Genomic DNA, 13,482 nt, shown 5'->3' with positions numbered 1-13,482 from the left:
CTTTAAATGGGCTGCACTCAGAAAGGTTGAAATAATGATTCAGTGTGTAAATTTAGGTGGAACAGAAGGCAGGACATTTGTAACTTCACACCAGGGACCTTGTCCATAAAAATCCCTGGATCAGTAAAAGAAGTTAATGGGGGTAGGAGCGCTTATTCACAGTAACATCAATGCCAAAATATATTTTTAAATGTTAAAACTTCTATCATGTTGTCAAATATGTCATGATACACGAGCAGTATATTCGTCTTTTCTCATAGTACAAGACTGACAAACTGCAGTTGTGAGGTGGTTTGGCAGTAGCCTTGAATAACTCCAAGGGTGTGGTCCACTCTCTTTTTAGAGTGTCAATATCGGGCAGAAACACACAAGTTAACAATAATAAGTAAATCATGCCAATATTCAATGTTACGTAATGTTTAATTGGCCTGGACTGACTCATTTCTCACATAGATTTAATGGCCTCTAATATACCATTTATGTAGTTTCGATTCACCACAGGTGATTTTTTTTTTTGTATTTTCTTGGGTGCATTAAGTATGAAAATAAGAAAAAAATGTTTTGTGTTGCCATGTTTGGGTGTCTGGAATGGAATAATTTTATTTGCATTATTTCTTATGGGAAAATTGATTCAGTTAGAGCAGGGGTCTCAAACTCACGGCCCGCGGGCCAAATGCGGCACACGAGATGCTAGTTAGAGGCCCCCAAAGTTTAATGTTGAAATGACAGCTTAAAGCTGTGTGCACACCGGACACAATTAACATGATTTTGCCCCCCGCCCATACTGTTACCCTACCGTGTTACCCCGCCCTGTTTTGCTTTGGATTAGCAATGAAGCTAAAGGCTTATGACCCTGGGTACAAATAAATGCAGGAAATGATTTGGAATAAAACGAAAAATACACGTCAAGATAAAGCACCTCATTAAACATGTTGTTAAAGTTACAACGCTGCTCCCAGATGGAACTGAGTATGATGCTAACTTGCTAATTGGGTAAAATTATTAGGTTTCATTAATGCTCATGTTAAAGGTTAAATACTGTACATCTGAATCTGAAAAAAATAATTTCTCTACCAACTGTATGTGGTTTCTTATGTTTTTCTTATTTGCTGTTTTTATTATTATTTTACTTATTTATTACTATTATTTTATTATTTATTACTGATTGATTGATTTTATTCTTAATTTGTTTATTTTTCTTTCTTTCTTTAATTTTATCTTACTTTGTGTATAGAAAAATAAAAATTAAGATATTTGAGAACAGTGGAATGTTTTATCAGATATTTTGGTGTGGAAAACCGGAACCAAAGTACTGAAAAAGTGTCGGGTATAGCAGAAGCAAAAGCATTGAAGATAGTTTTTTTATTAATTTTTTTTCCAGTTTTTAATAAATGCGTTTTGGGTTGTTGTCTATATGTGCCCTGTGATTGGCTGGAGACCAGTCCAGGGGTGTACAACACCCCTCGCCCGAAGACAGCTGGAATAGGTTCCAGCACCCACCCTCGTGAGGATAAGCGGTAGAAAATGAATGAATGAAAGTCGCATTAGCAAGGCTCTTGATCCAACAAGCAGCAATTAATAACAGTTATCTTAAATATAGTACAAACTTGGAGGATAGACAGCCTGTTTATGACATTCTAAATACGGGTATGAATGATATTAGAGACCTCTAGACATAAAATAACACCCCTATAGTCACCTTTACATTTCTATTATTCTTTCACATTGCGCAGACTACGAGATCATTGCAGTGTCATAAGGAATGGCGACTGCCAGCGAAGCAAGCTACCGAGCTAACTAGTTAGCCTATGAAATTTGAATTTAATTTAACAAAATTTAAATGAAATGGGGAAAAGGGTCGGACATGCCATGACTGACTTGCAGTCAAAAGTAATGTCATCTAATGTCATGGCTCATCAATGTACGTACGTATAATCAATAAATTAAATTAAATTAAATTAAATTAAATTAAATTAAATTAAATTAAATTAAATTAAATTAAATTAAATTAAATTAAATTAAATTAAATTAAATTAAATTAAATTAAATTTTTTTGTTTTGTAAAAGTCCACAATCGAGCAAAAGGTCCCAGTGAATGCTGAGATTATTATTCACTTAATACCATTTCCAATGCCAATGAGAAACCCATAGCACCAGCACACACACTACAAACAAACTGCGGTTCAATTTCACATGGCTTCAGTTAGTGGGAAAAGCATCACCTCCAGAGTAGTAATAACACAACACGGCGACCCGAAGGGGCCCCACGGGGCCCTGGAATAAGAGCGGGCGAGTCATTCATCACCGGGCTCAGCCTGCGCGCTGTCAATTTTAGTGATTTGTTTCCGTGTGTGTGGATGGATGTCTATGGGAAAACTGGCACTGTTCATAACTATAAATGTATGAAGCCTGTGTTTGTGCACACTGTACACATGATGGCGAGTCTTACCCTCGAGATGGTGAGCGGCATGTTGAAGTCTTTTCCACCTTGCAGCCGGAAGCCCCAGGGGGCGGGGCCTGACAGAGTGACACTGTAGTTGCTGCTCATAGTCTCCTTGATGGCGTCAAGACATGTAGGAGGAAGAAAATCAGATAATAACTTTGTTATTGTTAGTAAGAAAGTGTTTAGTGGAAATGAGTTTCTAGAGCACAGTGCAAAATAATATATAAAATATATATAAATAATATATAAATAAATAATATATAATAATAATATATTATTTAAAAATGTAAACATTAACTAGTGTATTGAAAAAAATGAAATGAAATAAAATTATGAAAATAAATAAAGTACTAAAATGTAAATAATATTTTCAATACACTATACAGTAGCTGCAAAGAATGCACACATTATGAAAATTAAAAATGAGATGTTATAATTTATAAATAAAAATGAAGCTACAAAAAGCACATATAAATAAAATAGAAAAAAATCTAATAAATACATAATAAACTACAAAATAAGGTAATAATGTAAAAATAGCAACCTTTTTGTTAAGCAATCAGAAAATAAACAAATTGAATGAATGCAAATAGTATTAAAACAACCAATACAGTTCCAAATATTACATAAAATACACATTTAATTACGACAATAATAATAAGAACAATGAAAAACACTCAAACACAAAATATGAGGCAAACAAAAACATAAAATAGAAATGTTGACTACAGAAACTCATGTCTAGAATGCCCTGGAATGAAGAACAACTACTAATAATAATAATTAGAAAGGCTCTACCTTTTTATAAGAATCCCCAAAGAGGAAAATAGTTCCTTTCCAAGCAGGTAGACAATAATAATCCCTGGTGTTCCCTGGACCGTCCCCTTCCCAGCCAACACACTGTGTGTGTGAGGGGGGGTACAGGGAGCAAATGCTCTTATATAGGGGAGGAGGAAGGTGGAGGAGGGGAGAGAAGAGGAGGGAGGGATGATAGAGAAGAGGAGGGAGGGATGATGGAGAGTCGGCGTGAGATATTAGTTAGGATGGGACGGCAGAAAGAGAAAGAGGAAGGGAGACGCTAACGGGATGGGAGGAGTGGGGGATGAAGATGATTTGATGGAAAAGTGTGTGGGAGCCCCACGCACGGGGAGAATGACGGGGGGGGGCAGGTTATCTTTCATCAGGATATTTTGGGAACAGTCTACCTCACTGAAGGGGAGAAAGCCATCCCATCCATTCCAGACAGACATCACACCAACCACTAATGGACTTGACTTGCCGGAACTTTATGCCTTTATTCGCATTTAGCATATTTTTACATGTTATTTATAAATATGCACATCTTGTTTATATTCTATTATTTTTATTTTATGTTATTCATAATGTATTACATTTTATTTAAGTGTCTTTTTCTTCTGCAATTGAGCTGTAACCAAGCGATTTCCCCTTGTTGATTAATTAATAGATTAATATAGATTAATAATATTAATAGATTAATATTAATTAACCCACCCTCGGCCATCTCTGTGTGGAGTTAACATGCTAGGTTAATTAGCGACTCCAAATTGTCCATAGGTATGAATGTGAGTGTGAATGGTTGTTTGTTGATCTTCCAGAATCTGCACCTATTCCAGCTGTATTTCCTTGGATTTGTGCTTCCCAAGGCTGCACGGTGGTATAGTGGTTAGCTCGCAGGCCTCACATCTTGGAGACCTGCATGGTCTGGACAGTTGGACAGTTTGCATGTTCTCCCCGTTAATGTGTGGGTTTTTTTTCCTGGTACTCCGGTTTCCTCCCACATTCCACATGCTAGGTTAATTGGCCACTCCAAATTGTCCATAGGTATGAATGTGAGTGTGAATGGTTGTTTGTTGATCTTCCAGAATCTGCACCTATTCCAGCTGTATTTCCTTGGATTTGTGCTTCCCAAGGCTGCACGGTGGTATAGTGGTTAGCTCGCAGGCCTCACATCTTGGAGACCTGCATGGTCTGGACAGTTGGACAGTTTGCATGTTCTCCCCGTTAATGTGTGGGTTTTTTTTCCTGGTACTCCGGTTTCCTCCCACATTCCACATGCTAGGTTAATTGGCCACTCCAAATTGTCCATAGGTATGAATGTGAGTGTGAATGGTTGTTTGTCTATATGTGCCCTGTGATTGGCTGGCCACCAGTCCAAGGTGTACCCCGCCTCTCGCCCGAAGACAGCTGGGATAGGCTCCAGCGCCCCCCGCGATCCTTGTGAGGAAAAGCGGTAGAAAATGAATGAATGAAATTAATTTCAGTGAACCGGTTCATTCAGTAAAAAGATCCGTTCAGTTCAGTCATTTCGGTCAATCGTTAGCCTGTGATCTCCCCCTGTGCATAGACCGAGTCAGTTGTGTCGAGTCAGTATGTTCACTCATGTTTGTAGGATTCGTGAGTCCAGATCCCCCGCCCCCAGCCCCGAGCCCCGAATTGATGTCATATGCCCATTATACTGCTGTACCGTTTGTATATAACAGTGACATGGAGGTCCTAATGGCGTTGGCTCGATGAGAGCATATCATTTAGGGGACTCGGGCGTGACGTGGATAACAAATGACTGGTGGATGCCCACCCCCCCACCCCAGTTTGATCCTGTGAGGAACGGTTCACCCCCGGCTCAGACCTGCCTGCTCCACAGTAAGCCATGTTAATACCATGTCAGGGGGTGTGGGTGCCAGCACCATTTCCAACAGATGCTTCCAAATAATGAAAAGCAAGGAGCAGACCAGAGTGCGGCCTATAATCATCGTTTCCATGTCATTTCCTGCACTTTCACGTGTGCATGGAAGCGCCCTCCTGGGAAGCACTTGTGAGGTCAGAGGTAACTAATGTAGGATGAGAGTTCAAACACAACATTAGAACGCTTTCATTCTTACGGTGACAGTAAGGACTAAAGCTGACGCATTCAATGTCTCATGGAGATATCATTTCTAGAATATGCTCTACTTTTCATTGTCTTTTTGATGGATTACCTGTATTGTCATACTGTAACATGTTGAATGGCCAGAGATGGCAAAAGAAGCAACAACACAAAAGATTGGTGTGCCACAGGGCAATGACATCAAAACCCAACAATAGAGAATATGCTATAGCATGAAACCCCAAACCCTCTGGCTGCCTCTTTTGTTCTGTCCAACAATCTATTCCAGGCCCCATATGCTCACCTCTACACGTGCTTAATGACCCCCGAGCTTAACATCCCCCACCCAAACACACACACACACATTTGAGACAAGCTCCGCCCCTTCATGCTTTGATAAGCTGCCCCTCTAAACGACATTTAATGCATCATCCGTGTGAATAAAAAGGGGGACACCCGCCGCTCTATTCAGGCAGCTGGTCTCTCTCTCCCTCTCTCACATACACACACACAAATGTGGCCCGCAGGACACTAGTTTGAGGCCCCCGCCTTTGATATGAAAGTTTAATGTTAGTGCGGCCCGTGCAAGTTTGATATGGATGCTGTATGGTATCATGTACCCAGAAAAAATTATTATGTTTGATTAATGTTCATGTTAAAGGTTAAATAACTGTTAATAGTTATCCTCCCTATCCGTGTGGAAGTGGTAAGTTTTTGGCTATTTAAGTTTAAAGGAAATAACTTGAAGGCTACCGTTTAGGTCGCTAGTTCTCTAGTTTGCGAGTTAGCATGTGTCTCAAGACCCTGCAGTTGCGCAATATGTTGTAAATAAAACAATCTAAATGTGACTATAGTCGTGTTTTGTCATGTCTACAGTGCTCTAATAATGCTTTGTTCATTTTAATCTGAAAAAAATAATTTGTCTACCCACCAACTATATGTGGTTTCTTAAGTTTTTATTATTTGCCGTTTTATTATTATTATTATATTTATTTATTACTGATTGATTAATTTTCTTTATTCTTGATTTGTTTATTTATTTTTCATCTTATTTTGTGCAGAAAAATAAAAATTAAGATATTTGAGAACAGTGGAATGTTTTATCAGAGCTTTTATTGTAGAAAATCGGAACCAAAGCACTGAAAAAGTTTGTATATTTTTCTGTTTTTAATAAATACGCTTTTTTTTTTTTTTGGAAAACCTGATGCGGCCCAGCCTTGCCCAGACCCTAGCTCCAGTGGCCCCCAAGTAAATTGAGTTTGAGACCCCTGGTGTAAGTGTAATTCAGTCCTGAGTTAGCTTTAGCCACCTCTGCATGCGCTTTAAAAATTGCTATTACAGCATTGGTTCTGTTGCCGCTGTGTCGCGATATAGGGTCATCCACTCTATTGCAGTTTTTCTAAAAATTATGAATAAATCGTTGGTTTAATTGTGCTTATTCCCGGCCGAAAATAGCATTTTTAAAAATAAAAATAGGTAAAAGAACTAAATAAATGAACTAAAATACAAACACAAGGCAGAGGAAGCATTCAAAATGTTAATGTGGAAATTTATATTGGCCACTAGGTGTCAGTAATTGTTCGGTGAGACAAGCACTAGACATGATGCACCAGAACAGGTTTAAATGTTTAAATTATCTCATAACGATAATAATAATAATAATAATAATAATAATAATAATAATAATAATAATAATAATAATAATAATAATAATAATAAATTATATATGATGATAATAATGATGATACATTATATATAATAATAATAATATAAAATATAAATAATAATAGCAATATAAAAATAAAAATAATAAAAATAATATAAAAATAATATTATTATCATTATTATTAGTTATTATTATTAATTATTATATTATTATTATTATTATAGTAATACATATATTAAATCATAATAAAAACACGGACTACTACCATAACCCAAGCTAAAAACAAGCTAAAACTCAACTCTGAACCTCCGACGTCACTTCCTGTCCTGTACTTATCTGTCCGCCTGCCACTAAGTTCCCCTTGGGAACACATTTACTGTGACACACAAGTTTTATTTACGTCTTAAATTTGCTTATTTACTCTTATTATGTCTACTATATGAGTGTAAATCATTTAAATTACCATTACAATATTTGAGTTACAATACACGAGACAATAGCCATCACAAAAAGTACTCTATGCAGAAACAACAACATAAATATAGCATATAGCATAAATATTGAATCCTACTTGATGGAAATTACTTATCTGATTTTTGGTCACAATAAATGAGGGATGAGTCTACTTGGTAATACATTTGTAGGCAAAGAGATGTGTGTTTTTCTTCCTGCTTTCTCATGCACTCCAAATCATTGTTGTGATTTAAAATATGTACTTAACAGCCTCTTTATAATTAACAGGAGGATGTCCAGTGGGACATATATTTTTAACCCCTCTGTAGCATGATGCTTTGTTCGAAGAATGGTCAGATGTCATAGCTGCTGTGTTCACCTTACTTTCAGCTCGGCCTGTGTCTTTGCTTTTTTTTCTCTTCCTTCTACCAGCTGTAGCCATTGATGCAGCGTTGATGCCTTCTGTAGCAAAAAAAATAAACAAACACTCAATTCATTCATGTGTATATAAAGCTCACATTGCGCCCCTGAACTCAAACTTAAGCAGGACTCCAGAGATAATTGGTGCATCTCCTGTATGAGTTCACTCACTCACTGTTTATTTCTGTTTGCGTTGACAGTGGAAAATATTTCTCTGTGCTCAGCAGCCAAGCAGACAGACGGAGACAGACTTACACGGCGGGAGACACACAGCTCAGTCCCGGTGATTGTCTATCCGAGGGAAGGGAGGATAAACCCAAAAGAAATCTGGCCACACAGAGACAGGGAAGCACAGGTGCACACACACACACACACACACGTCAAATGTATATGCAATTGCATAATGCTTGTCAACAGTGTGAGTTCATGTTGCAAACGCCAAGTGTAACATTTCCAATATACTGCAAAAAAAAAACTGTGAACACATTTCAACAATTCCAGCCATCTTTTATTTTGGAATCTTGATGTTTTTCCATCCTTCACCTCCAATTAAGGAAAAATGTATTTCATTTTCTGGGGAGCTAAAGACCACTGCTCTTCTGTGCTTTCCACTTTTCCACTTCACACACATCTGTTGTCATGAACAAAGCCCAGTTTCATGCCGGCTTCTCCAATATTGATCCGCCAATTATTTACTGTTTACTGTTTATTTACTGTTTGGCTTAGCACAGGATATGAATGAAAGTAGTAGACATTCAAAAAAAAAATCCAAACAAATCCAAATTAATTAACAAATCCAAATTATACAAAACAAAATTATACAAATCAAATTATTAACAAAACAGCAAATAAATTATTATTTTTTTTTAATTACTTTGAGGAAAATGTCACAATGTTATGACAAAAAAAACTAATATTATGGATATTAATTAATAACATTAATAAAAATATAAGTTGTAAAATAAAAAAAACATCTGAATAACAACATATTATATTATATTATATATTATGATATTAACAAGGAAGACATGTTATGAGAATAAAATTTAAATATCAATTATTGATTATTCCTCTTCTGATTATTACTACTACTACTACTAATAGTATTAGGCTAGTATTAGCCTGCTTATTGGCTTGCTTATTAGCCTGCTAAAAAAAAAAAATCAATAAAAATATCAAATTATTTAGGCAAACTTAAGAACATTTTTAGGGGGGACTGAAGACCCCCTAAAATAGGCCTAATGAGACCACTGGCACAGACCTATTATATAAAATTTGTCAGAGATTTTTTTGGTTAAAAAAAATCAATAAAAAATATCGAATTATTTAGGGGAGCTTAAGAACATTTTTAGGGGGAACTGAAGACCCCCTAAAATAGGCCTAATGAGACCACTGGCACAGACCTATTATATAAAATTTGTCTGAGATTTTTTGGGTTCAAAAAAAAAAATCAATAAAAAATATCAAATTATTTAGGGTAGCTTAAGAACATTTTTAGGGGGGATTGAAGACCCCCTAAAATAGGCCTAATGAGACCACTGGCACAGACCTATTATATAAAATAAAATATTTTTTTGGTTGAAAAAAAAAATCAATAAAAAATGTCAAATTATTTAGGGGAGCTTAAGAACATTTTTAGGGGGGACTGAAGACCCCCTAAAATAGGCCTAATGAGACCACTGGCACAGACCTATGATATAAAATTTGTCCGAGATTTTTTTGGTTAAAAAAAATCAATAAAAAATATAAAATTATTTAGGGGAGCTTAAGAACATTTTTAGGGGGGACTGAAGACCCCCTAAAATAGGCCTAATGAAAAACAATCTATTAAGTGGTCTGCAGTGCAACTGGGACAAAGGTTTTATCTTGTTAAAAAAATCATGATAAACATGGCAACACAGCACATATTATGTATACAGTATGTGTGTGTGTGTGTGTCAGAGCTTTAGCATCAGCCTGGGGGGGGGGGCAAAATCCCAGCATCTGCTGACTTCAGCCCCCCCACTGACCTGACAACCAAACATCAACATACTACTACACCCCCAACACACACACACATTGTTGACACAATGTAACACAACAAAACAGCAGTTAAAAAAAATCATACCACCTTGATGTTTGCCCGACGTTAATAAATGGGCAAGATACCACAGTTAAATAAAACAAATTACAAATAAACATTTCATTGGAACCATTTTGACTTACCTTGGTGTTTTTCCTGGTGACGCCATGTTTTAGGAGTGACGTCACAAACCAGGAAAACGGTCGTTATTTTTTTTTAAACCTTGAAATGTGTGTTAGAACGATTACTTTAGCTATAAAATGCTTACCAACCTTTTAAAAAAATGTTTACCGTTGATTCCTGGATACAATAGTCACCCAAATTGAAGTTATTTTAGACGCAACTAACCATGCTAGTTAGCATTACTTTACTGATTAATATTGTAACAAAATGTAATCATTTAGACGCAGCTAAACTTAATATTATGGATAATATAATGGACTTAATATCATGTCATTGCTTACTCCTGCAAATGATCAAATGTTATATTAGACAGCTACATATATGTATATATTTGTCATTTACTATAAATATGTGAAATAAACCGGAAATTATATGCTACACTTGGTTTATTACCGGCCTCTAGTGGTATGTTGCTGTCATTACATGCGATAGAAGCAGGAAGAATGGAGGTCAAAACTGCAGTTTTTTTTTTGAATGAATGTAGAGCATCATCTGTTTGGTCTCAAGAGTGGGTTCAGGATTTCCCTGTGGGATTTTGTGATGCTAAAAGGCTGTTAAGTAAAAAAAAAAAAACACAATTAGTGTTTTTACTGCATATGTAAAGGATTTATGGAGATTTTGTGTACAGTATCCACACGACGGGCACAACATTGGAGTGAAATTAATTTCCGTATCAACCTACTAATGAAAAGTCCATTCTGGCAAAAGCAGCAATAACAACAAGACATTGTACATTTTACCATTAGAATCCTTCTGCATGGAAAATGCTCCATCGTTGGAAAAAAATACAGCTTCAAATAAAGATTACCAATCCAATTTTTTATATAGAGGTCTGTGCCAGTGGCGTCATTAGGCCTATTTTAGGGGAACTTCAGTCCCCCCTAAAATGTTCTTAAACCCCCCTAAATAATTTGATATTTTTTATAAAAAAAATTTTTACAAAAAAAATCTCTGACAAATTTTATATAATAGGGCAAAAGCAGGCTAATAAGCAAGCCAATAAGCAGGTTAATACTAGCCTACTAGTAGTAGTAGTAGTAGTAGTAATAATTAGAAGAATAATAATGATGATAGTAATAACAATAGGCTAATTAATAACATAACAATGATTATTATATAATTGGTCAATTTGACAAAAAATGTATATTTAAATTTTATTCTCATAAAATGTCTTTCTTGTTAATATTATAATATATATATATGTATATATACTTATATATATGTGCCCCGCCCCGCTTTTTCTCATGTTTTAACTGTGTATTAACGAATGAATGTTGTATTTTGGTGTGTCTTCTACTCTGTTTACTTGCTTTTATTCAACTCCATTCTTCTGTAAAGTGTCTTTGGGTATTTTGAAAAGTGCTATACAAATAAAATTTATTATTATTATTATGTAATATAATATCTTAATATAATATAATATCTTGTTATTCAGATGTTTTTTATTTATACATAAATATTATTATTAATTTATATATATATTATATTTAGTCTTAATGTTATTAATTAATATCCATAATATTTATTGCCTTTATTGTCATAACATTGTGACGTTTTCCTCAAAGTAATTAAAAAAATAATAATTTATTTGCTGTTTTGTTTATATGTATTTGTAATATGTATTTCAACTTTTCCCTCATATTTAAATTGTATGATTTTTTTATGATGTTTTTTTTTATTTTACAACTTACATTTTTATTAATGTTTATTAATGTTATTAATTAATATGCTTAATATGTGGTCTTTTTTGTCATAACATTGTGACGTTTTCCTCAAACTAATAAAAAAAATTGCTGTTTTGTTAATAGTCAGAAGAAGAATAATGGTGGTAGTAATAATAATAGTCTAATTAATAATATAATAATGAATATTATGTAATTGATTACTGTCTATTGGTTTTTGCAGTGTAGATTGTGTGTACTTGTGTAAATGTAATGGTGGCCTAAAACAATATAATAGAGTATATAATACATATATAAAACAATTGAGTATCTCTACTAAATATGTTCAAAAGTGGAAAAGTTATATCCCGGTTCTTGTTCCTTATTTTTTGGGGGGGATTTTTGGATTTTTTTTTCTGTCTATACATTCATTCATATCCTGTGCATCTCAAGGGGGAGATGACCCCCCCCCCCATTTTCACCTCATGACATGAAAATTGGGACGCATAAATAAATGCCTTAAAACCCATGACGTCAAACGAACAATATCAAAGTATCAATTGTCATGTGACTCAAACTCCTTCAAGGGCATTGGTCTGAGGCATCAGGGGCGTCACTAGATTCATAGGACGGGGGGTGGGGGGGGGCGGCGCTCAGTCCCCTGGAGATGCACAGGATATGAATGAATGTAGCATACATAAAACAAAAAATCAAAAAAACAAATAACAGGGGGCTGAAGCCCCCCCTAAAATAGGTCCTAATAACGCCACTGGATCTGATTAACGTCAAACTTGAACACAACTCAGATCCACAAGGTCAGATCTTAACCAAACGTCTTGTGCGTGATTAAGGTGTTGCGCCACCTGGTGACGACAGGGAGGGAACCAATCCCACAAACTCAGTCCAGGGAATTAACTGAAACCTTCAAACGGACCCATTCATGGCTTCGCTTGCCATAAACCGGTTCTTCTCCAAGATGTACAGTAGAACACATTTTTGCCCAAGTTAGCAGTTTATTTCCCTACAAAGGTCTTAGGCCATGAAAATGTTGCCAGTCGCAGTGACAGTATTGTAGTCTAAGACCATAGGAGTGGAAAAGAGCCAAAAACGGGGGTTAGGTCAGGATAGCAACTCCACCGCCTCCAAGACCTCTGATGAGAAGTTGAGGCTGACAAAAGCGTTGCTCCCCATCACCTCCTCCAAGCAGAGGCTATCCTGGTGGGCCAGTCTGCTTTCAGACGTGGGACTTATGACGACAATGTGAGGGACGTCCTGTTTCGTCTGCGACTCAGCAGCCGGGATTCTTCCGACGCTAAGGGAGTCGGCCGAGCTGCTCTTGTAGCCGCGCGGCCTATCGGCGTCCTTCCATGAGTTCTTATGGGTCAGACTGCGACTCCGCCTCCTGGTAAGAACTAGTAATGGGAGAGTGGCACTGGTGAGAGTGCTAGAAACCAGTTCATGCTCACAGCTGCTGGATGAGTCACCAATGGTACATGGATGCTGGTGGTGGAATCGAACATAAAACATAAAAAAAGAAAAGACAAAGAACAGAAAATACCCGTGCATGAGACAAAAAATAATGTATGGTCGACATGTACTTGGATGCGTTCAATGAACCTCCTAACATTGTGTCCTTTTACCTTCTCCACTTTATGGGCGGCATTCCGCTCGGATTGCCTCCTGAAAGAATTGACTCTGCTGGGCTGATGG

The 13,482-nt window shown here is 36.2% G+C and overlaps 2 protein-coding genes across 5 annotated transcripts in view; both read right to left on the bottom strand.

Moving 5' to 3' along the window:
• pdlim5a (PDZ and LIM domain 5a) overlaps positions 1-3,390 on the bottom strand; it is a 58,164-nt gene extending 54,774 nt beyond the window's left edge. For all 3 annotated transcript variants that reach the window (XM_058071666.2, XM_058071667.2, XM_058071668.2), the window contains exons 1-2: positions 3,242-3,390; positions 2,450-2,554 (exon numbers count right to left, since the gene is read on the bottom strand). In XM_058071666.2, the coding sequence (XP_057927649.2) occupies positions 2,450-2,548 (99 nt within the window). In that variant the 5' untranslated portion in view covers positions 2,549-2,554; positions 3,242-3,390. The remainder of the gene's footprint in view (positions 1-2,449; positions 2,555-3,241) is intronic.
• Positions 3,391-11,907: 8,517 nt separating this feature from the next.
• LOC131128538 (melanopsin-A) overlaps positions 11,908-13,482 on the bottom strand; it is a 14,953-nt gene continuing 13,378 nt past the window's right edge. The window contains exons 8-9 of one of the 2 annotated variants that reach the window (XM_058071472.2): positions 13,413-13,482; positions 11,908-13,272 (exon numbers count right to left, since the gene is read on the bottom strand). The exon at positions 13,413-13,482 is cut by the window's right edge and continues 71 nt beyond it. In XM_058071472.2, the coding sequence (XP_057927455.2) occupies positions 12,892-13,272; positions 13,413-13,482 (451 nt within the window). In that variant the 3' untranslated portion in view covers positions 11,908-12,891. The remainder of the gene's footprint in view (positions 13,273-13,412) is intronic. The other variant, XM_058071473.2, reaches the window with a different exon arrangement.

This window comes from Doryrhamphus excisus, linkage group LG3 (genome assembly GCF_037039965.1).
Source record: "Doryrhamphus excisus strain RoL-2023G ecotype Guam linkage group LG3, RoL_Dexc_Guam_v1.1, whole genome shotgun sequence".
Classification (NCBI taxonomy): domain Eukaryota; kingdom Metazoa; phylum Chordata; class Actinopteri; order Syngnathiformes; family Syngnathidae; genus Doryrhamphus; species Doryrhamphus excisus.
Note: the sequence above shows the minus strand (reverse complement) of the source record. Positions and strands in the feature narration are given on the sequence as shown.